The sequence below is a fragment of the Octopus bimaculoides genome, chromosome 10, assembly GCF_046866305.1.
Source record: "Octopus bimaculoides isolate indiv1 chromosome 10, ASM4686630v1, whole genome shotgun sequence".
Lineage (NCBI taxonomy): Eukaryota > Metazoa > Mollusca > Cephalopoda > Octopoda > Octopodidae > Octopus > Octopus bimaculoides.
The window spans coordinates 4,984,797-5,011,281 of record NC_142937.1 but is presented as its reverse complement, the minus strand read 5'-3'; the positions used below and the strand labels follow the sequence as shown (position 1 = coordinate 5,011,281).

The 26,485-nt window shown below is 32.1% G+C and overlaps 1 protein-coding gene across 42 annotated transcripts in view; it reads left to right on the top strand.

Moving 5' to 3' along the window:
- LOC106869047 (MAGUK p55 subfamily member 7) overlaps window positions 1–26,485 on the top strand; it is an 850,742-nt gene that overhangs the window by 220,739 nt on the left and 603,518 nt on the right. For all 42 annotated transcript variants that reach the window (XM_089358333.1, XM_089358318.1, XM_089358312.1 and 39 more), the window contains one exon: window positions 13,705–13,734. In XM_089358333.1, coding sequence (XP_089214459.1) covers window positions 13,705–13,734 — 30 coding nt within the window. The remainder of the gene's footprint in view (window positions 1–13,704; window positions 13,735–26,485) is intronic.

The window sequence follows — 26,485 nt, the reverse complement described above, 5'->3', positions numbered from 1 at the left end:
AACAAATGTGAGTCAAAGCAAGAGAGTTAGTAAAATAGTAATCAATAGAGAAATAATTCTTTTCCTAGTAAAAAAAAAAGATACAAATACTTTGGAACAGATTTGTTTGGCCATACATCAAAACTATTGTATAAAAATAAAATCATGTAGATCTATGGTAATAATTTTCTAGTCAAGAAACCAAAATATATACTTAAGGTCTGTATGATCAATGAGAATAGGATTTCAAATACATGTATGTGTCAATGACAACAAGATGATGAAAAACAACCTTTTCTTCTCTCAAGCTGAAGGAATATATTTGGCAGCATATAATCAAAATAGAAAAGAATGTTACACTACAATTTTGATTTTTCCATGAGGTATTTTCATTTCAATAAGTGAAAAGCAAATGTATTAGTGTATGCATATGCATTCATTTATCACTAAGCTTAGATTTTTATATCTGTTAGTGTATATCGGTATGTATGTGTGTGTGTATGCATGTACGTATGTATGTATTCTAGACTCTCTCCCTTCTTTTTAAATATTAAACTAATATAAAATTTGTGAAAATTTCTGTCTCCCATGTTGTCTTCCTCACTGCCCAATATATATATATATATATATATATATATATATATATATATATATATATATATATATATACACACACACACACACACACATATATATATATATACATGTGTGTGTGTATACATATATGTGTATATATATGTATACGTGTGTGTGTGTATGTGCGTATGTGTGTGTGTGTGTGCATATATATATATATATATGTGTGTGTGTGTGTATATGTATATATATATATATGTGTGTGTGTGTGAAGGGAAAATTGTTAAAAAAATATGAAATTTTCATTTCTTTTTACACACAGTTGTAATGCCCAATGTTTAAAACATAGAAATCTGAAAAACATTTAGCAAAGGAACACTGATCAAAGGTGTAGAGATAGGATGCATATTGCACAACTCAGCTGTATATTGTGTATATATTGGCTTTCCTTTTATAGTGAGTTATTAAAATTCAAATGAAATTTTCAGAAGTGAAGAATGTATTTTTGTTACAAATAATATAAACAATGTATTTGGTAAAATATTTTTATGCAGAATTGTCATGATTTGAATTTAACAAATCGAAGAAGAAATGAGTGCTATATTTTCGGGGCAATGCTAGATATTCTTCTTGTAGATATATAAACCCATGCAAACACTTCCACACAATATACATACACACAAATGTAATATATATACACATACAAATGCATATATAATACACATACAAATGCATATATAATACACATACACATATATAAGAATTATATGTTTTATATTCCTTTAAATTCATGTAATACATTACTTTTTTCTTTAGCCTTCTACTATTATATATTTTGTCAGGTCATTTCTAACATATCATTTCTACATATAGTCTTACTTCTTACTGTTTAAAACACTTTTTACTTTTTGCCAATGTGGGGTTTATTTCAAATTCTTAAATGTAGTTCTTCTTATGACACACACATACCCCTTTTCAGGAGCTACTTTAAAATGATATTTGCCAATACAAACTATCATCGTTTATTTTTATCAGACAACAATGTTTTACTTTATTTTTACCAAAATATCAATTCATTTGTAATTGTTTTTTGTATTTTACCTTAGAACATAATGCTCGATCTCACAGCTATGTCATTATACAATTCCTTTCATAGAAAAAGATATATTAGTTTACAAATATATCAGTGTCTTGTAATGGATGAATTGAGAAAAATAAATATTTCTATGCCTACTAAAAATATTACTGCTACCACAACCACTTCCAATAATAATAATAATCTTTTCTACTATAGACACATGGCCTGAAATTTTGGAGGGGGTCTAATTGATTACATCAATCCCATTGCTCAAATGGTACTTATTTTACTAACGCTGGAAAGGGGGAAAGGCAAAGTCAACATTGACAGAATTTGAACTCAGAACAAACATCCAAGAGAAATGCTATTATGCATTTTGTCCAACATGCTAATGATTCTTCCAGTTCACCTCATTTTAATAATAATATTGACTATTATAATCCTTTCTATTATAGGTGCAAGGCCTGAACTTTGGGGAAACGGGGAAAGTCAATTACATCAATACCAGTGCTCAACTGGTACTTAATTCACGAACTCTGAAAGGATAAAAGGCAAAGTCAGCCTTGATAGAACTAGAACTCAGAATGTAAAGATAGACGAAATACACTAAACATTTTGTTTGAGGCGCTAATGATTACGTCGATCCCAGTACTTGATTGGTGCTTATTTTATCGACTCTGAAAGGCTGAATGTCAAATTTGACCCCGGTACACTTTGAATAGAAAATGTACTGAGCCAGAAGAAATGCTGCTGAGCATTTTGTCTGACATACCAACGATTCTGTTATCTCAAATAATAATAATAATGATATGATTTTACAAATAGTGTATCTGTCTGTCTATCTATCTATCTATCTATCTATCTATCTATATATATATATATATATATATATATATATATATATATATATATATATATATATACATATATATATATTAAGGATAGGAAAAAAAATGTGCTATGCTATAAATGTTTCTGTTAGGCTTTTTAAATTGCATTTTCTGCTGCAATATATTATAAAATCTATAAAGTTTGATAGAAAATGTCTCTTTGATGGCGTAATGATCATTTTAGAATACCAGAGCAACAATGTCGTAAATTAAGTTGATTCTGGCATGATTTTATAAAGGATTGCATGACATCCTTTGTAGATAGCTTGAAACTGAATGTTTGTTTATCTTAGGCTGAATTGCTATTTATTTGAAAATTACATAGAATATACTTCCAGTTATGAATGAATTATGTCTTTGGTCATACATTTTTGTTTTTATTTTGTTGTCATTTTAAAATTCTGAAAAATCTGGTTTTTATGGCCTATAGATATTTCATGCTGAAAACTGAAAATAATTATAACCACACTTTTTTAATGGAGTTCCAGTTATATGGTAATAAAATCAAAACTTGCCTTTATATTGGTTGCTGGATAAGAAATATTACTTAACTTTCCTCTGATTCCTAACTGACAAGAAGAATCAAATTCTTCACAATTGGAAAGTTAACTGTAAGTTATAAGCTAAAGTCCAGTGAAATAAATAACTGAGAGTGCGTGTGTGTGTGTGTGTGTGTGAGAGAGAGAGAGAGAGAGAGAGAGAGAGAGAGAAAAGCTACTTAATGGAAAAAAGCTTGATGTTGATTCTTAGAATTTAGTCAGGACTGAGAAAATATTTTTGCCCATTTGGCGATTTAGAATACAAACCAATAAATAGGATTTTTCAGAGGAAATTTTAAATGGATAAAACTTGTCAATACAAAGAATAAATAGAGGTTAAAACTCAATTAAAAGTTGGTTTTTGCAGCAAAACTGGAACTAACAGACATTGTGTTGAGATATGGAAAGTAAAATGAATCATCATCGTCAGGTTGCATTTGTTGATGATTATGCTGCTATTCATTGGGGATGACACCACCTGTATTACTTGGTTGACTGCAGAAATGACTTGCTTGAGCCTTATTTCATTCACCATGTATTTTCAGCATTACAAGGACTACACTAGATAGGTTGGCTGTCTACCTTATCTTCATATCCTTAATGGTGATTGTGACAATATAACTGTCTTCCACAATAGTTGAGGGCTCTGTTAGTTATGCTTTGACTAGATCCTTTTCTTTCCAAGCATTTTCCACATTTCTCATAACATTTAGAAGTTTCTTTCTTCTCAGCATCAATGAGGGCTTGTCTAACTTTTATATTGAAGTCATTAGATACATTTTTCATCAGGGAAAGACTTACTATTTACAACTATCTGTCTATTCCATTTTGTATAGAACAGAATCTGTCTGGCTTGCATAAATGTAGGAATTCTCATAAATAGACTTAGATCCGTTGTTTACAATTTCATCTTTTATTTCCTATTACCTGATCTCCATTGTTATTCCATACAAATTCTTTAGTTGACATACCTATCTATTTTATTGCTGCATGCATGCCACATATTACTGTTGCTATTTCTTATTTTGCTAGTATTTACTCAGCCCTGTCTTTCATTATCCCTATATGTACGTAGGAAAACTGTAATACTGACTTTAAGGAACACAGCTGTGATATCTACAGACAAGTTTTCTTTGGCTTTTAGGGAGATATTTTGGCCTCAGCATAACTTTGCTTGAGTTATAGATAGATGAAATGTTCATATTTCATTTTGCTTTCTTTCTTTAGTTTTAGCCTCTTAGTGTCTAAATAAATGCAAACTTTGTTCAAAATAATCCTCTTATATTCATGTCTTCTTTTTTTTTTCCTATTTTCAGCTACTATACATTAACCATATCGTTTTACTACAGCTCTGTATGTTGAAGTATAGTTCATTTTCTGCAAGACGACATAGAATAGTTCAAATACACTGTTCAAAGTAACTAAATTTAGTGCAGTAGAAGTTAGTTTTACAAAGTCTAAAATATTTGACATAACTCTGGCATTATAAATACTTAGTTTTCATAAATAATTTTTACTTCTAGTATTTATTTCTGGTACATATTGTTTCAACATATTTATGTTAAGTTTTATATGAAGAGCTGTACTGATTAATGCTTTGAAAACAAATCTCTAACAATTCAACCAGAAGCATACTTCATTTTGAGTAATCACAGCTGATCAATGCATCTCTTTAAATTGGTGTTTATGTTTGTTCACTTAACAGTAAGATAAATTTAACCAAAGAAAGATACTGAACACAGGATTAACTGAGGTCAGCACTGCAAGCTAACAAATCACTCATCACCTTTTTCAGCAGTCATTGTGTACAGAAGTGAATCATTTCAATTTGAAGTTCCTGTTTATTTAAAGTCAAGTGCAAGGAAATAAGTTCTGCTTTGACTTAATAAAACTTAGCTGAAAAGTGGATGCACAAAGAAAAAGCAGATTTAAATACTTGACTGTAAACTACAAGCTCAATATCTCATCAAATTAGTCATTTTTCTCTACACTTAAGATGATTGCCATTTTAAAATATATAAGAAACATTTTTTAAGAAATTTTCAAATAAATAGTTGGTTAGATGACACTTTTGTTGACCTCAGCAAAATAATGTAAATGTGATCTATTTAAATATTGAATAAAGTCTTTAGAAAAAATTATAATGTATTTTGTGAGTGTCATCTTAGTTCATATTCAAGAAAAAGATACAAAATGTGTAAAATATATTTGTTAGCCTTGGTTTATATATTATTCTTAAATCAATGTAATATGAAACTATAAAATCGTACATATAAATTAGTTTTAGAATTTAGAATTTCTGTAGGATTCACTAAAACAAATTATCTGGCTTCTTTATTCTGCATATATCTTCTTGATGATTTCAGATATCTGTTTAATAAGGGAACTGCGGAACAGAATTCTATTCCAGGCAGTTTACAAATTACTTTTAAACTTATGTACTGATTCTTACTAATTATTTACTGAAAAACTGTAGTTTTTAAAGTGTTACAGTAAAATCTGAAGGAACTGGTGGTTGCTTCAAGCACAAAAATTTTGCTAAATAAAATGAGTTAGTTTATCAGATTTCTCCAAGAATGAATACAGAAATTTCCATTTTTAAATCTTCTAGCTCACCAATGCCAGTATGTAAATATTAAAATAAATTGTTATTTTACCAAGATTCAATTAACTTTTCCAGCCAATTGTTTCAATCTATGTTAAGTGATTTCACATTTTGGTGTTATTGGATTAAGTTTTCTTTCAAAGGGTTTTTGCTCATAATAACATATCTATCGTAATGAATATTTGGAGTATAAAAGTAGTGAATAAAGAGTTTTTATTTTCTTCTGCAACATGATAGCTGCTAGCATTTTTTCAGAATCATCTTATAACTTAGGATAGCTCTAAATGTCTCTTTATACAGTTTCTTATCATTATCAGAATATACATGAACCAGTTATTTTGCAACGTTATAATAGTAACAAAATACAACTACATATTTTTCTCGTCTTTCTTTTTACTTCTTTTTCTTTTTATTCTGTAGCTGTCCTTTTCTAAGTATCTGTGGATATTTTAGTTTTAATATTTGGAAATGGTATATGAAGACTGTTGGATGTCCTTCTTAATTTTTATCCTTATTCATTATGATATATATTGTGATGTGGCAATTTTCATAGCTCAAGCAGCAAATACAAGCTATACAAAATTTATATTTGTTTTTCTATATTTTGCTGCTGAGCAATCGTTTGTAAAGAAATTTTATAGTGTTTAAAATACTGTGTTTTAGGCATGCCATAAAATGATGCTTTCAATAGCAGAAAACATTTAGTATTGATTGTTTTTCCCCATGTGCTACATTAACAGTTATGCATATTTTGTTGCTCATCTATTCTGGCTCCTTAACAACTGTTTTAGGAAAAGGAATTTTCTTTGTGTGACTTTTTGCATTTCTCTCAGACAATTTGTATTTGCTTTCATTTTTTGCTGTACAGATTCATCTCTATGTCCTCAACTAACTGTCCTTCTTTCTTTTGAACACATTATTTCAACCTTTTCTCTCTCTTTCTGCTTTTCATACACATACATTTGTGTATGTGTTTATTTCTTATATTTCTTTTTTTTTTTTTGTCTGCTTCTCCTTCCATATAAAAGAATTTCTTTCTGTTCTGGTATTCTTCATATTTCTACTTTTTCATGTTGTTACACTGTTTTTCTATGTCTTCCTCATTCATTTCCTCTCCTTTCATTACAGCATATTTTCATTCACTCATTCTCTCTGTTGTATTGTGGTTTTGAAGCTTATAATATTTCTAGTTTTTTTTTTATGCATATATTTTTTGTCATTTACTCATATACAGTCCTTAACAACATCACCATACATCTGTTCCTTCCTGCAATAATTTTTTTTTATATTTCTTCCTCTCATCTGCTGAATTTTGGATGTTTTTTCCTTATGCTTTTCCAATTTAATTTTTCTGTAACCTACTAAACAAAATGCTTTCAAATAAACCACCATTTTAAGTTGAAGCAAAATAGGATACTTATCAGAAATCTAAGAGTTTCAAAAGATTCATCTCAAATACGTCTCAATGACTTGAAAGGGTAAAAAGTGAAAGAAATTTAAGAGCTATTTGCAAGATTGAGGAAGATGTATATTTCTTAAACCTGGTTTAATATTGGCTGTATGTACATGTGTTTCATTGCTTTCATAAGAGCTTAAAGAAGTTTATGTTTTTTTTTTTAAACTTTAAAAATCCTAATACCATATTTTTCTGAGAATGATCCATTTCTTACAATATCAACTACATATATGTATGTGATGACACTTTGAGCATCAAAGAGCAGGCAGTTAATACACAGTTTTGATAGTAAACGTATATTTCCCTAACACAACCACAGTATGTGAAGCTGTGAAGTACTAGCTTTTATATTATTCAAATATTTTTAGAAACTAAAAGCCTTGTGGCTTAAGAATTAACTTGCTTAAAATTTGTCTCATACTAGTTTATCAATTTTCTGAAGCAATATCTTGTGTTGTTAGACAAGAAATACAACACAATTTGCTTATCTTTACATAACAGTTATGAAATAATTTTATCAAAGAGAAAAAAAATCCAAGATTGCTTTTGATAGTTTATTTTGCTGTTCAAAACTTTTAATTTAGAGAACTCTACAAAAAAGTGATAGACCTTTTTAAACTTGATTATTAGATATGCAAGAAGTAACCAAGAACATAAGATAGTGAAATGACTGTTATCAGAGTATCAAGTAGAATGCTTTGTGATATTTTTTCTGATTCTCTGTGTTGCGAGTTCAAATCTTGCTGGGGTCAACTTTGCCTTTCATCCTTTCAGAGTAAATTACAAAAACAATAGTACGAGTTCAGAGAAGAAACACTAGAATCTCAGACAAGAGGCTTTGCAATACAGTTCTACCTTCTAATGCCAATGCTTGCAACAATACTGGTGCCAAGCTTTATTGATATTGCTTTTCCCTTGGAAAATGGTGGCATGGAGAAAGGGAACTTGCATGTATAACTAACTACTAGTCATCCACAAAACCTTTGCTATGGGTACAGATACATGGTCAATACTGACTAATGAAAGCCTTAGATGAAATGTATAAAGTATACTGAAAAGAACAATTTATTTTACCATACCACTTACAAACATTGGTAAATAAGTTTGTTATAGAGTTAATTAAAAAACTTGTTTATTAAATTATTCATTTAAAAACTGTTTTTGATATACATGAGAAATAATCCTGAAAGGTAGACTTGAAACAGTTTAAAGTGAGGCTAGGTATATTAGATTATTTAGATTTTTCTCTTTAAATTCAAAGTTAAAATCATACTATGGTTGATTTTTATCCATCTAAATCTTAATAAGATAATTTGGATCTATTTTAAAACGGGGGCCACATTTTTCATTAATGTTTTACGGAGTGTTTTTGGTACCGAAAGACTTTCAAGCTTCGTATACTTATCTATTTTGTGTTATAGAACAGAAAAATATTTTTGTATTCGAATTTATTTCATGTAAAAAATTGTCTTATTTCGATAATTTCAACCAATCACTGACAAGTATTCAGTTGTTTATATTTACTCCTTTGGCTGATTAAGCGATGTAAAGCGTATTTAATCTCCATACCTTCGTTTTATTTGCTTTTTTCATTTTAAATTTGCTTTAACCCTAGCCCTAACCCTAGGGTTAGGGTTAATTGTTTCAGAATCGTTTGTTTATGTAGTCGGCACTTAATGTATATCGGCTGAATGGACGTCAGTGATTGGTTGAAATTACAGAAATACGACAACTTTAGCATGGAATAACTTATGGATTTCTTTTTTTTTTAAAGAAGACTAAGAGAAAAAGATGTTTTATATGACACATTCTACCAGTGTTCCAAGTTTCAAAGTGTTTCGTTAATGAAAAATGTGGCCCCCGTTTTAAAAAAGATCCGATAATTTATTAGCACAAGCTTATATTAAACATTAATATTTCAAATATTGGTTAGTTCCCATACTAAATGATTTTTTGGATGCATATCCACACACACATACTGCCTTTGTAAAAACAGGTGACTAATTTTCATGCAACATGTACCTATATTTCACTGAGAACTGAAAATTTAGGATAACTTGAATATCTTAGTCTCTCTCCCTCTATAAGTAGTATTTATCTTCTCTCTGCCACCACCACCCCTTCTCTCTCTCTCTTTCTTTGTCTCTCCCTCTCTCTCTCTCTCTCTCTCTCTCTCTCTCTTTCTCTTTCTCTCTATAAATGAATGCCTGTTGCAATTGGGGAAACTGCAGCTCATGGGACAAAAAATTACAAAAAATTTGTTTTGTAGGAGTAGGAGTGGCTGTGTGGTAAGTAGCTTGCTTACCAATCACATGGTTCCGGGTTCAGTCTCACTGTGTGGCATCTTGGGCAAGTATCTTCTACTATAGCCTCGGGCCAACCAAAGCCTTGTGAGCGGATTTGGTAGATGGAAACTGAAAGAAGCCTGTCGTATATATGTACGTGTGTGTATATGTTCGTGTGTCTGTGTTTGTCCCCCCAATATCGCTTGACAACCGATGCTGGTGTGTTTATGTCCCTGTAACTTAGCGGTTTGGCAAAAGAGAATCATAGAATAAGTACTAGGCTTACAAAGAATAAGTCCTGGGGTCGATTTGCTCGACTAAAGGCAGTGCTGAAACAAGTAAAAGAGTAGTAGTGCAGCCTACCTGATGATGAGCCTTGGCTCATATAGCCCCCTTCTCAGTAAAGGTTGCCCATGCTTGGTCTAGTGTGTGTCGACTGAGTAGTTGCTCAAAGTGCTTGAAATAGAAGCTGAATATCCCTCCAATAAATTCTACAGCCTATAAAAAACAAGAATACATTGGATAACATTGTCTTATTGTACAAAAAGACATGTGAGGCCTAATGAGGTGAAATAACAATAGAACATTTCAGGGATTATCTGAGCTGCTAGGTATAGCACCCAAATCTTTCACAAATCATGCGCTACCCATCTTAAAACTACTACAAGACAGAGCAGCCAAATTTCCCTCAAATTCCACAACTGCTGTCTTGAATGGAGGATGTAGTCCCTAGAATACAAGAATGCATACCACTAATTATAAAGGAAGGATACATTGGGTATCTATGAAAGATGTGACAATTAAGGCTAGAATTTTCTTTTTAATCAAGCACGCAGGTAAGGTCTGCATGATCCAATCTAATCTGGGTTTGAATGGTAACTACCTACTGAGTAGTCATTCAAACTGCTAGAAATACCAGCCAAATAGCCTTCAAATCACACATCAGCTAGTCTAAAGAGGAAGGATACACTGGACAATGTAGTTCCTGAAAACACACACACACACACACTCATATGCACAGATCCAGATAAGATAGGAAGACAGACAAACAGACAGATAACAAGCAATCACTCATAAGTGTAAAACATCTGAAAATCTAATTTAGAATACTATTTCTGATTACTACAGTCTGAAATAGTATTTTTGATATTCAAGTAATTTGTGAATTAATGTACACTGGTTTGCTATTAAAATTAAGCAGTAGTATTTAACTTTACTGAAATCTAATTTACTCCAATTCCTCTTTTCAATACTACAACACACATTAATGAGTTCATAATTCAACTCATTTGATATTTATATAGTTCAAGAAACCATTATGTTAATCTTCTTTAACATGCAAGTGCAGGTTGGACCAATTTGTACTGTTAATATTCTCTTTTTATTTTTGTGCATGAAAACTTTTCAAACAAAATACTTCAATATTATCACAGAACAGAAATGGGGAAACTTTGCTTGACAAGCCATTTTCTAAAATAATGATCAAGTTTATAATCTAATAAGAATAAAGTAGTAGATTGGTAAAATCATTAGAACACTGAGCAAATGTTTTGTGATTTTTCTAACTCTGTATTTTGAGTTCAGATTCTGCCAAGGCCAACTTTGCTTTCCATTCTTCTGATGAAATACTAGCCAAGTACAAGTATTGATTATCTTTTCTTTAATTAGCTATGCTTCTATGCAATGTGTGTGTCATAGGGGATCACTGTGAATCATTTATCCAAAACAGTGGTTCCCAAAGTGAGTGGTACTGTCCCACTCACCACTGGGATGGTGGTAAGATCCAAGGGGTTGTTGAAGAAAGATGGGGCGATAATAGGATGACCAAAACAGGGTAATGAATGTAAAAAAATAACAAACAAAATAGAGGGTTAATTAGGTTAAGTTTTATTTGTGAAATATTGTTGTCTTGAATTTGCTTCAGAAAATGGCCTATGTCTGTAATGGTTAGTGAGCGGTGGGGTACTAGGAATGTGGCCTTAGAACCAACTGAAAAAGTTTGGGAACCACTGATCCAAAAGATAGAGGAGTGTTGAACAGGGAGGTAATAACCACTTCTCATCTTGCAGACTACAAAACTGTCCATAAAAATCATAAGGCATATCCTTGTGGAATGTACTTATACAATACAAAACATTTGACAAAATTAAATGTAAATAATTAAATATATTCAAAATTGCTAACCAAACATTTGCATTACACTGGCGCAGGCATGGCTGTGTGGTAAGAAGCTTGTTTCACTACCACATGGTTCTGGGTTCAGTCCCAGTGCATGGAATCTTGGGTGAATGACAGTTGCATCAGATGGTTGGTTCTTATTGATTAGTTCCAAAGGTATTCCAGCCTTGACCATCTCATCCTTTCATATATCTGGGGTATATTATCCATTGTTAAAACAACAGAGTACAACGATGTAAATATGACTTACCTGCTATGTGTAGCAGGTCAACCATTTTTGTAGACTCCCACAGCACAGTTATAGTAAGAAATAATAAGAAACTATGTCTATAGTTAACACCCATATCTCTGCTGATATTTATCTTGACTCTCTGCACCCATTGATTAAATGGTTGACACACTGGATTAAACATTACTTGGTATTCCTTTAATGGCAGCTTCTCCTGATTGGTCACTATTTTCAATTGAAGAGCATTCACTACCAGTCAGTATTGGGTTGTAGCACCAGAGTAATGTTTCAAACAAATAGAATGCAAGTTAGTGGGTGTTATGAGAGCATATGCATTTGAAATTCTTGGACACTTTTCCACAAGTTGAAAAGAAGTAGGAGCTTAAATTAATTTCATCAAGAAATTACTTATATGGGGCCTAAAGCCCACTGCAATTTACAAATTTTTGTAACCTTAGACTCTGTTCAGACATTATCCTTGTTCACTGTAGTAAACAAAATAAAACTGCCTTTATTGATAAAAATATTTCACTTTTCCCTCATCTTCTTCACTTTCTCATTGCTGTTGCTTTGAAATACTCTAGAATTTATCTTGCTCACCATTCTACACCAATACTTAATGTCTATGTACATTAGCTTTCTGAGTATTATATATATATATAAACATACAGACATGCATACATACATATATACATACATACACAATATATACATATATATATATTTCTTCCTCTGTCTTCTACTTCTTTGTCAATTTATACTTCAGACAGGCACTTACACATCAATTACTATTCTGACTACCTCAGTATCTATTGTTATCTCTCTCTCTCATCTATCAGTTTTGTACACAACAAAGCTGCATTCTTAGTGAATTATAAATTGATAAACTCTTTTATAGAATTGTAATTTTAAAATGTCTTTCAAGACCTGGGCATTTTCAAATGTAGATGATACATGACTGATCTATGATCTGCATTATAAATTGTTCTCTTTGAAAATGATCTTAAGAAAATGAATTTATATCAGTTAAAAAGCGATCAACAATCGATTTCATAACTTCTTTGTTTCTAACAAAGTCCCAACAGTTTGTCCCATGTAATTCCGAAATTAACACATTAAATTACATTTACTTGCAGTTCATTTCCATGTAAAAGTTATCAAATATTTGGCTTTGATAGGTTTAATCTGCATTATTTACAATCTACTGTAACATTCTTTTATCTTTTAGCTTTTACTTCTTTCATTCACTGGAATATGACCTTGCTGAGGCATCGCCTTGAAGGGTTTTAGTCAAATGAACTGACCCCAATGCTTATTTTTCCTTAAAGCTTCATACTTATTCTGTTGGTTTCTTTTTGCCAAACCACAGTTATAGAGATATAAACAAACCAACACTGGTGGTCAAGCATTAGTCTGAGACAAACACAAAGACACAAAGATATATATATATATATATATATATATATATATATATATATATATATATATATATATATATATATACACACACACACACATACACACACATAGAAAAACACACACACACATACACATGATAGGCTTTTTTCAATTTTTTCTACCAAATCCACAACAATAGTAAATACATGCCCAAGGTGCCACATAAACCTGAAACCGCATAGCTTGGAAGCACAACTTACCAAACAGTTACACCTGCACCTATTGTCTTTCACAGCATAATGAACTATGAACCTTAAATTTATCTTATTTAAGGTTTATTTAGAAAAGTGTGTTATCATTTTGAGATAGATTAAGAAATTTGAGTCACAGAAAACTATGAAACATAAACTATGTGTTTTAAAATTAAAACCAGAAATTCATTAAAAATTTTTAAACATTTTTTCTAATATAACTTCTTTTTGTTTTTTCAGATGAAAAGAAAGACCACCAGGAAAGAATTGGTAATGGGAAATTATTCTCTCATTTTATTTCTTACTTGAATTTTAAGATATTGTTTTGCATGAGAAAAAAGAACACTTCTGAGTTTTTTTTTTTTTAATTTACGCTAAATATGACTTGGGAAAAAAAATTCTTCTGTGACATTGTTGCAAAATTTTTACTTTTTGCATGTGAATTTTCAGTCAAGGTGAACATGAAATGAGAAATTAATTGCTTAATAAATCATGGTGGCAATATTCATTTAATATACTAGAAAATATGTAGTAGGTTATTTACACTGCAGCAGCTATGTGTGTGTGTGTGGGGGGGGGGGGGGTGGATAGATGAATGGATGTCAGTTAGAAACTCAAAAGTTGACACTCCATCATTATGCTTGACAAGAATGCTGTCAATGCCAGCCATAATGATGGCTTCATGCTGGCAGGTTAATCAGCAACTATCTCATTGATAATTTCTGATTTACTTGTTAGCATGAAATCAATTGGTACTAGATTATATATAAAATAAATATATATGTATTGAGGTCATTTGAATGAATTTAGAAAAAGATGCATAGCTCATCAAAGAGAAGCTGTATTTGAAATCAAATTGGTACAAATAATCTTGAGAATCTTTTTATCACACCTATTCCATGAAGTTACTGTTAGCATCAATGGCTACTTTATTGCAAGGTTGGAAGCATTGACATACCTCAATCAGATGATCTTTTTTTAATTTTGGGCATATTGCTGGTTATGGCAGATTGTAGGATTGTATGGTATTATGGGGTGTTGATTGACCTCTCTCTCGACTATGCCCCATATGTAATAGTTCAGTGCATTGAGGCCTGATGAGCTAGGAGGCCATGTGTCTGGAAGAACAGGATCATGGTGATTGGTACACATCTATTCTTGAATTATCATAACCTTATAAGATGGCATAGAGTCTTCATTTCATTCTCTGTCTATCTAGGACCTCACAACCTTCTCCATCACTTCTGTGTAGACTGAGTCATTGAGTCTTAAACCTTGTGAAAGAAAGTGAGGGAGTATGACATCTCATTCATTGTCATGACTCCCAAATCCATCATGATCATTGGGAACTTAGTATGCATGACCACTGGAATTTTATTCAGGTCTGCATAACCATCTGTCTTTTATTTGGTTTACATTGTGGTCCTAGTCTAAGTTTTGGTATTAGAGAAAAACCAAAGCATTCTAGCTTCTTGGTGTTTTAGCTGTTTAACAAGCACTTTGCACTATTAGAATGCTTCTCTCTTGTCACATCTGACATAAATTAACACCTCTGCATCACATACAACTTGTACCAGATGTCCTCATACACAACTCTTCTTATGCTGTCACTCTGAAAACTTGAGGTCCTCTGTTTTGATTGACTTTCCAGTGTTTTTATTGATTATTTCTAGGATTTTTTGTACACATTTATGTGTTCTGATGCTATTAGGATTTTGTGTATGTGGTTTGCTGGTGCTGATCCCTGTCAGCATCTTCCAGCTCCTTTCAAATTTTGACAATGAAGGATCAGGCAACTTTCAGGAAGTGAGCTATTTCTGTATCACTATTCATATAAACTTTATTTGCATCTTTTACTTGTTTCAGTCATTAGACTGTGGCCATGCTGGAGTACCACCTTGAAGAATTTTTAGTTGAAAGAATTGACCCCCAGTACTTACCTTCCTTTTATGCCTTCTACTTACTCTGTTGTTGTCTTTTACTGAACCACTAAATTCTAGGGATGGAAACACACAAACACTAGTTGTCAAGCGGTGGTGGAGGATAAACACAGACACACAATCATACACAAAGTCATACATACACAAACATAAACGATGGGCTTCTTTCAGTTTCCGTCTACCAAATCCACTGACAAAGCTTTGGTTGGCTTGAGGCTATAGTAGAAGGCACTTGCCTATGGTGCCACACAGTGGGACTGCACTCAAAACCATATGGTTGAAAAGCAAGCTTCCTACCAGACAGCCATTCACATACACACACACACACATAAATGTGAGTGTGTGTATATACACTTTTTTTTAGGGAATTTATGTTAAAAATCGAGTACCATTGCTTTCATACAAACAAATTTAAACCGAATTTATCAACAAGATAATTGCTGATTGACCTCCTTCAAAAAACTATCATAATGGTTGACAATATTCTTGTCAAGTATAATAGTGGAGTGTGAAATTTTGCATTTCTGATTGAGAATTGCTGGCTATCCCATCAGCATCAAAATCAATACTACTATAATTTTGTGTGTATGTGGTGGGTGTGTGTGTGTGTGGCTATTCCATTGGTTTTGACTATGCAGATTCAGTTGTTTGATCAATTGAGTTAACTGCTCGTTGAATTAACATGTAAATGGTTGATGTCAGAGCATTCCACAGACATATGTATGCAATTGAACCTTCATAAACACCTTCAGGTGTTTCCTTATTCTCTTGAAAGAAAATGTGCATTTATTGAAATATACTTAGCCTTACATTAAATATTCCTTAGTAAATCTTGAGACTAGCACTTCCATATCACCATGAAAGTTTCCAGCCAAAGATGTGCCAATCCAAAAGGCTGCTTATTTTGTCCCTGGATTCTCTCGGTTTGAATGTAAAATATGGAAGTATGAACTTTATTTTCTTAGCTACAAGCTCTTATTACATTTGGTTTATTATAGGCCTTCTTAATCAATATTGCTAAAATCAATTTGGCTTTTGTTGTCTTGTTGTTCAGCTTCACATTCACTTTATTTCTTTTATGCCTCTTCTACTGGAAAACTCTCTTGTATGAAGATATATATATTTATATATATATATATATATATATATATATATATATATATATACATATATATATATATATGTGTGTGTGTGTGTGTGCGTGTGAGTGCGTGTGTATATATATATATATATATACACACACGCACACACACATACACACACATACAAACACAAACACACAAACACATATTTTTAATACATTTTCATTATAATTTACTGGCACACATATTTTAATTCAATATTTCTAATTCAATAATTTTAATATATACATTTTCCCACTCCTCTTCCCCCACCCATCTTCCCCCACTCCTCTTCCCCCACTCCCCATTCTGACACAATTTTCTACATACACATTTTCACAGGAAAATTCCCGAGTATGAATTTATATGTATTTTTTTAATTATTGATCGTATAGGAATATATATTTTTAATATATTTTCTTTACAGTTTAATTGCATGCATACTTAATCTGATAATTTTAATAACAAATGGCTTTTCCTCCCATACAAGTGCAATTTTTCAATATAATTTTTTTTCCCTCTATTTACTGTTGTCACTTCTTATCATCCCTACCCTGTATCACTCTTACCTTTTAATGATGCATTTCTGTTTTTTTCCTTTTTGCTATATTTCGGATTTGAGGAATGAGGTCTAATGGGCATTTCCCAACACCACATAAATTTTGTATATTTCTGCAAATATTTGTTTCTTTTTATTTCTTGTTCTGTTTATCACTGTTATCAGAGGATCAGAAATAAGAAATTATTCAGTGTAATGTTTTGTTAAGTTTTCTGCTTCTACTAAATATCACCTGTGTATATATATAACTATTGAGTGAGAGAGCAGTTCACACCATCAACGTGATGCTGGGTACAAATATATGACTCCCAATATACCCAACGAGATTAGTCAGCTGACAAGGGGACATCAGGAAGGAACATACATTACAGCCATATGCACACAACATAGTGATCTTATATCAAGGTAAACAGCACATGACCTTGCAGGTGGGGCTCAGTTAGACTTTTCTTCAGATCGAGTAGCCCATCCTGAATAAGGTACCTGAATAAGAGTTGTCTTAGGATGATGAGTGAAACACCCATGTTTCCAGAGGTGAATTATTCAAACCCCAAAGAATTCCTCTCACTACATGGCTATGATGCTCCCCCTCTAATTCTGCTCGTGATCAGAGATGCACATATTGTCAGCCACCAAGGGACGTGCTCAACTGGTTATGGCCAAGCAACTGACAAGCAGATCTGTGGATTTTGAGAAGAATATTTACTGTAGCCCATCTTTTATACCAAGTCAAAAACAATTACATGTTAACACTTCCACTCAATTAAGTTCAGAAACCACTTGAACCACTGCCTAGTACTGAACTATCATCATCATCATCATCATCATTATTAATATTCGAGCGTGATCATTGCCAAAGCCACTGACTGGCTCTCATGCCGGTGGCACATAAAAAAGGCACAATTTGAGCGTGGTCATTGCCAGTGCCGCTGGACTGGCTCCTATGTAGGTGGCACGTAAAAAGCACCATTTGAGCATGGCTGATGCCAGTACCTCCTGATTGGCCCTCGTGCCAGTGGCATGTAAAAGCACCCACTACACTCATGGAGTGGTTGGCGTTAGGAAGGGCATCCAGCTGTAGAAACTTTGCCAGATCAGATTGGAGACTTGTGCAGCCTTCTGGCTCGCCAGCCCTCAGTCAAACCATCCAACCCATGGCAGCATGGAAAGCAGACATTAAATGATGATGATGATTATTATTATTCCTTTTAATGCAGGTTTTGTTAGAACTTCTAGAAGTCTTGTAAGTGTAGCAGGCATGCTACCTGCAGCATACAGTACCATGCAATTTGTTCTTAGTTATCTAATACTTTCCTAATTACTCTTGCTGTGCCATAGAAGCAAACCTTTAGTAACAGCTCTACTGGGCGCTCTACTATGATTTCCTTTATATTCCTCTTGATGCCTTCTGCTACGATCCCCAGCACCTAATTGACACTATCTTCATTTTCCATAGCCAGGCTGTTTCATACTTAAGAGGATTGTACATGTCTACTTTTGTGCCTTCCTTCTTGGACTATTTGTGGGTCAAAGGAGCACACATCATCAATTGTATAGCACATGTTGTTAACATTGTCCACCACCACTAGGTCCGGCTTGTTGTTTTCTAGCACCTGATCTGTTTGGATTAGGAAATCCCACAGGATTATGCAGATCTTCAACACCACTACTCTCTTCAGTTTGTGTTGATACCATGTCCTGCCTCTCTCTAAACCCAACTTTTATATAGTTTCCAATGTAGCACTTTCACTACCTCATCATGTTATCACATCTTATAGTTGTTTTTGAGTGACTCTAGAGCATTCGTTCATGATATGAGCAATGGTCTGGTCCACTCTATTACAGATGTAGCATGGTGGAAACACTTGCTCATTCCCAAGGTTGACCCTCCAATCTGTGGCCAAAGATTGTCAGTATTGTGCTCTCATCTCTTTTCTTCATCCAATCCCACCTATGCTTTCCAGCAACTTCAGTTATTACTACATGGAATTGACTGTGAAGTCTCTTATCATGTAATGCTTCTTAATATCCTTTTTGTACTTCTTGTTTCATTTTTCCCCCTTTTCTCTGCTTTCCATTTGCCCTCATCCCTAACTGACACTAGCAAGGTTTCCTTACTTTGGGCCAAGTATCTCTGCAAGCTCCTCAGTTTGATATGCACACAGTCTTCCACCCTTATCCGTCTCTTTCCTCCATTAGCTATTTTCATGTATAGGCAATCAATGTCTGCACATGGATGATGGGCTCCTTGCACTGTTACAAGTTTTCTTGTCTTGCTATCCAATTCCTTTAGCTCATCCTCTGTCCACTTAAAAATTCCATCACCATGCCAAACTGCTGCAACTGCAGTCAAGATTATTGCTAAAATTATATTTCTATAGTTTACTTTTAATCTGCATGTTTGTTACAATCACTTGCCAAGCATCCTAGGGTGAGTAAAGGATAAGAGACTGAAAGCTTGGCCACTTCCTCTCCCTAAGCTTATTATTATTATTGTTGTTGTTGTTGTTGTTGTTGTTATTATGTAATATACACAGGATTTCAGAGTAAGCTATTATGTCGGTGACCTCTCTTGATTTTTGATGCTTTTTCCAACGCAAAATATATTATTTACTTTTAAATTTCTCGAGGACATAGATTAAAATATAATAATTTAGAATAAATTAACAGCAAAAACTTTGTGTTTATAACACTGTTTTTGTTTTAATGTAAATGTTTTAGTTTTACATTCATGATCTGAATATTTGTGTAAAGAATGCCAAATGGATAGATACGGTATGGATAAATATGGTACAATTCAGAACTAAGTCCCTCTTAATATTCAATTTTATCATTTGCATTTTTAGGTAAAAATCCTGTCAAAGTTAATGCAAACTCTTATCTTAGTGGAGCTATTAGTTTTAAACTGTAGCTCATTCAGTTGATTGTACATGTCCCTACTTGTGACCTAATGTTAATAGTCATTTGTTTAACCTCTAGTTTTTCATGCTGGAATGGCTTAAATGGAAGAATTCCTTAAAACTGAATTTTCTGGTTGGATGCTCTTTCTGTTGTCAACTCTTATTTGTATTTCAATAAAGTCAAACGATCTTTTTGGTACCAAAGGACATTGTTTCAACTCAAGTGGGGACAACATGGAATATCATTAATCATGCAAATTTGTACATGCATACAGAGCCACTCAAATACATATTTATATATAGACAACAAGCTAAAGTAACAAGTTCTGAAATCTCTAAAAGAGATACCAATAGTAACGATACTAAACAGTAATGTTTGTAGCCACTTCAGCATGGCTGTTCCATTCAGAATTACATTACTACATTTTAGCCTCAGGAAAACATCTTTTCCAGCTGGTTAATGACTCACAACTTATGTCTGATATATTGCAAGTAAAGGAATGAACCAATCCCCTCCAGCGTGTCAAGACCAGTAGAACAATCTGGTTTCTGGGTTCCTACCTGTCCTCAGTACTGGATGCCTGCCTGCTAGAGATGGCAGTCATTCATCCCAACTCATAATATACAAACAAACAAGTGACAATCAGTTGCTGATTTTGCAACAAGCTAAAATAGCAAGTTCTATAATCTCTAAAACAGATACCAGTAGTAGCAATACTAAACAGTAATGTTTGGTATCATTACTACTGGTACTATATACACACACATTTTTATATACATACTTACACATACATGCATACATGTGCATGCACACACACCACACACACAAACACACACATACATACATATGTTCATTCAACGCACATCCTATGGTTTCCATCTGACAAATTTATTGCAAGACATTGGTCTACCTAGAGTTGTAGTAAAAGACACTTAAACAAGATTCCTTGCAATCGCATTGAAACTGAAACTGCATGGATGCAATGCAAACATCTTAACCATACAGCTATACCTTCCAGAGTCTGTAATTGCACCTATCCATATCTGTAACTAGCCATGTTTAAGGTGGAAATCAGTATTATTTTCTTTCAATGTTTGTCTAAGTGTAGTAAAAATACATTTTTCTATACCACATGATTTTGAAGCTTAACAAATTTAAAGCCATTTAGAATTTATCTTCTGATACAGTTTGAAGAATGATAAGATTTATTCCTTCTTTTTAGGAATAGAAGCCATTTTTATATATTTTATATATTTTACTTATATATTTTTTATATATTTTATATATTTTCCTTTTTTATTTTTTATATATTTTATATATTTTACTAAATATTGTTCTCTATATTTCATAAGAAACTTGTATTAAGATTTTTTAATGTTTAGGTTTTAGATATATAGGCGTAGGAGTGACTGTGTGGTAAGTAGCTTGCTTACAAACCACATGCTTCGGGTTCAGTCCCACTGCGTGACACCTTGGGCAAGTGTCTTCTACTATAGCCTCGGGTCGACCACAGCCTTCTGAGTGGATTTGGTAGACGGAAACTGAAGGAAGCCCGTCATATATATATATATATATATATATATATATATATATGTATGTATGTATGTGTGTGTATATGTTTGTCCCCCCAACATCACTTGGCAATCGATGATGGTGTGTTTACATCTCCGTAACTTAGCGGTTCGGCAAAAGAGACCGATAGAATAAGTACTAGGTTTACAAAGAATAAGTCCTGGGGTCGATTTGCTCGACTAAAGGTGGTGCTCCAACATGGCCACAGTCAAATGACGGAAACAAGTACAAGAGTAAAAGAGTATATCCAAAATTTGTTTGGTGTAAACCAAATTTCAAGCTGACATTTTGAAAAACAATGGAATATGTAGACATAGTATATATATATATAATATATATAATATATATATATATATATATATATATATATATATATATATATATATATATATATATATATATATATATATATTTTAATTCCAAGAAAGTTAGAAGTTGTGAATCCAACCAACTAAGGGATAATATCTATCCTATATACTGCTGGTAGAATACCCAATTATTAATACACAAGTGTTTTTTCATTGCCTGGCAATTACATTATCAAGTATAATAAATGGGTAAGGGTAAAGAGTTATTTTACCATTAATTAATAGAGCAATAAGAAAATGGAGGGGACCAATACGTGGTATTCATCAACTTATAGACATTATGTCAATTTATTTATTTACTAAAAGGACAATTATAACAATATACATACGTGTATGACATATTATGCTTTACATATATAATATATAAAATATAAAATATCAGTAATTATTAAAATATAACATATAGCAATAGAAATTGGAATAATATCTTACAGCTGTTTCAGCCAAGAAGCAAAAATACCTCATTCTACCTTTATCCCTCCAGTGGACTGAAGTAATTAGAAGATGAAATTGAGGTACTTGGGTGTTTCTCTAGGCTTTGCCACAGATTTTAGAAATTACATAAGGTTAAGTTATAAATATAAATACATATATACATCCTTTAAATATACATACATATACATAAATATACATAAATACATATACCTACACTTAAATGTACATACATAAATGCATGTATATGCATACAAATGAATCAATTATTATTATTATTAGATGCATTATATTATTCATATTAGATAAAATATAAACAGAGGTATGAGAAAGTTATAAGAGGAGTAATATTGTAATATTGTAATTTATAAAATCAATATATCTTAAAACTCTTTCAGTTATGTAAGAATGAAACTGTGTATACATGAGGAGCACACATATATATACACACATACACATACATACATACATACATATATATATATATATATATATATATATATATATATATATATATATATATATATATACTTCTGTACAAACATACTCATAAATACATATGTATTAGATGTGTTTAGAAGGGAGGATTAATGTATATGTAAAAGTATGTGTATATGTATGTATTTATATTTATAACTTAACCTTATGTAATTTCTAAAATCTGTGGCAAAGCCTAGAGAAACACCCAAGTACCTCAATTTCATCTTCTAATTACTTCAGTCCACTGGAGGGATAAAGGTAGAATGAGGTATTTTTGCTTCTTGGCTGAAACAGCTGTAAGATATTATTCCAATTTCTATTGCTATATGTTATATTTTAATAATTACTGATATTTTATATTTTATATATTATATATGTAAAGCATAATATGTCATACATGTATATATATTGTTATAATTGTCCTTTTAGTAAATAAATAAATTGATATAATATAATGTCTATAAGTTTATGAATACCACCTATTGATCCCCTCCAATTTCTTATTGCATGGTGCCAAAGGTGCCGTCCACTGCATCTCACATAAGAACAAGATACTGCAGCAGCATCGGTTTCAGAGGACCTCAGCTCTTCAATGCCCTGCCAAAACATTTGAGAGACCTGCAAGACACGGATGTGGAGGTCTTCAAGACAAAACTCGACGCTTTCCTCTCCACGATACCAGACGAACCAATGGCTCGAAATGAGACACAGTTTAGGGCAGCGATGTCAAATTCTCTTATACACTGGATGTGCCATCAAAACTCTTGATTGGACCATATCAGGTGCAGGAGAAGAACCATGCAAGGAACGTGAAGAGAGCAAAGCATAAAGACAGAAAATCACGGTGGTGCTCCAGCATGACCACAGCCACTTGGCTGAAACCCATAAATAAAAAATAAATAAATATATATATATATAAAAGAATAAATGATCTCAATATACTGATCTCTATAAATTATATGTAAATAGACACATGTAAAAGAATCTGAAGAAATCAGAACAGGCTTCACTGTTAAATATGTTAAATATTTTAGAAGAGATTTTACAGACAAATCAAAGTTCACCCAAAATGCAAAGGTAGGATACAAAGTAGACATATACTTGAATTTTAAAAAATCTCAAAAGTAAATATTAATTTATATAAAGATTCTAATGGGAAAAGTGAATTTTGTTGAGGACACTTAGCGCAGTGGTCATTGAACCAAAATATCAATATAAATGTAGATTTATAAACCTTTGACAGCTCAAATTTCTTTCTTGCTCATATGTCACTTTGTTTAAAATGTAAACATACAATTGATGTCCAATTGTGTATTACCCGTCAATAAATATAATTACATTTGAAGTGTTTTCATTTTCAAAGCTCTTCAAATTTGTAAGTTCATTAGCAATTTTCATTATATTTATGGATTCATTATTTTCTTTGTTCATGGAAACAAGATTAAGCATATGATGCACATGAAAACAAATAATTAACTTCAAATACCAGTACTTTATATTACCTTATATAAATGTCTCAATGCTTTTAGAAACATAATGTTCTGTTTAAAATTTTCACTCAGAGAATTTCTCTTCAAATATTTTGAAGAATTGCAATGATAGAATTGAATGAACTAATAGAACAAGAACTAAATGCCTTACTGTGTTTAAATTTTTGCCCTACACGGCTTAAGTATTGCTTGAAGCAATTTTACTTTTCTTTTTGCTGAATTGATAGACTAATTATCTATAATATAGTCAACACAGTGTAATATTTATTGTCATTCCGTTGAGGAGATGTTGAGAAATATAGAATTATGTTATCAACCAAGTAGTCAATAGGATTAATGGCAATTTACTGAAAATAATTGATGAGGAAGAGAAAATAAACCTGAGAAAGTGTAGATAACATCAGAATTCATGGCAGATTGAGATAAAGACACTGATAGGAGATTATATGGTCCTGCAAGTGAGAAATACTCAGATTTAAGTTACTAGTATCTAATGTAGTTTAATTGAAGTTTAGCCAGGATGTTTGTCGCTGATGCTTTGCTAAAGACTACCAATATCAAGTCTTGATTTCACCATAATTTTATCAGCTTCATATTACAAAATGAGATTGCAAGTAAATCTTGCTTTTAATGAGTTACATTGATGTTTACAAAGAAGAAAGGGGGAAAGGAAGAAAGAGAAACCGGCTAAATTTAAGAGATCATTTGAGAAGTTTAGGGTGTTGTGAATAATTATCACTGATTGTCTCATTACAAATGTTTTGAAGTGAGAGATATAAGATGCGTCTGAATGTCTCTGACATAGGATATGTAGCATGCAGTTAATTCCATTCATCCAGATACTAAAAGATAAATTCAGTCCTAATTTTGTTACAACTGAAGTTAATTCTGGGGCATGTTTGAAGATTTGTTGGTTTGTCAGTAATCAAGGTGGGGAAAATGCTCTACTAACTTGATAGCTGAGAAAGTTAAGATATGAACTCAGATTTTGAAAATATGGAGCAGATGTGGATCAGAATCAAAAACAGTGAGGCAACAATATGGTATTGGTGATGTTGTTTATAATAACAAAAAGAATACATGCAAGTATTATCTTCAAAAAAATACATATTCTACTCTATCTCTTGTTACCTGAAATAAGTGGGTTTTTTTTTAGAGTTTTTCAATAATATTGTTGCATCGACTATGATCTAGAAAGGCTATTGAAAATCAAAAGTATTGGAGGCTTTTTTGATTCAAGAGCAATTATCGATTAGGTGATTCTGATTGTAAAATTTTATTTTCAGTGATGGGGTAGAAATTTTGCAAACCTTTCAAAATATATCAAAATTCAGATATAATATTTGATCTGCTTTGAATAGTGTACTCATTGCCATAAACGTCTTTGTATAATTCTTACCTAATACACCCTTGTTGTCTGGAATAACAGAGATTAACTTTTGAAAGTTTTCACATGATATATTTTCAAATCATCCAGAAGTACACTTTTTGAAGTTGCAACTGTAGCTTTATTTTATCTTTTTGTGTATGTATGTGTTTTAATATTATTAAAGGGGAAATACACAACATAACACTAACAATGAGCATTTTGGGAAAGACAAATTTTGTTATTGTAATCTAGAGAAAACTTTTACATTTAAACAAAGGAAAGATATCAGCAAAATTGGTTATAACCTTAAACAAGATATGTTTTTAAGATGAAAACTTAAAATGTGTAAATGTGTAAATTCTCAGATTAAAGTTTTTTTATGTATTGAAACCTCAAAGTAACATGTGGAAATATTTGGAAGCAATTATTACTGATTATCCTCAATGTAAGATACTTTGTATGTTTTTTACGCAGATAAACTGACCCGTATTCTTAAATGTTAAAATATTGTTGATACAACGAGATTCAAATACACAATTATTTCTCATTGAATTGGAAATTCTTAATTAAATTATTTTCTTTACTTTTATCTTTTACTTGTTTCAGTCATTTGACTGTGGCTATGCTGGGGTTTTAGTCAAACAAATTGACCTAGGGTTTTTTTTTTTTTTAGATCTAGTACTCATTCTATAAGTCTATTTTGCCAAGCCTCTAAGTTACAGTGACGTGAATGTACCAACACCAGTCTACACCATATGTGTGTGTGTAGACCCAGGAAGACATAGGACG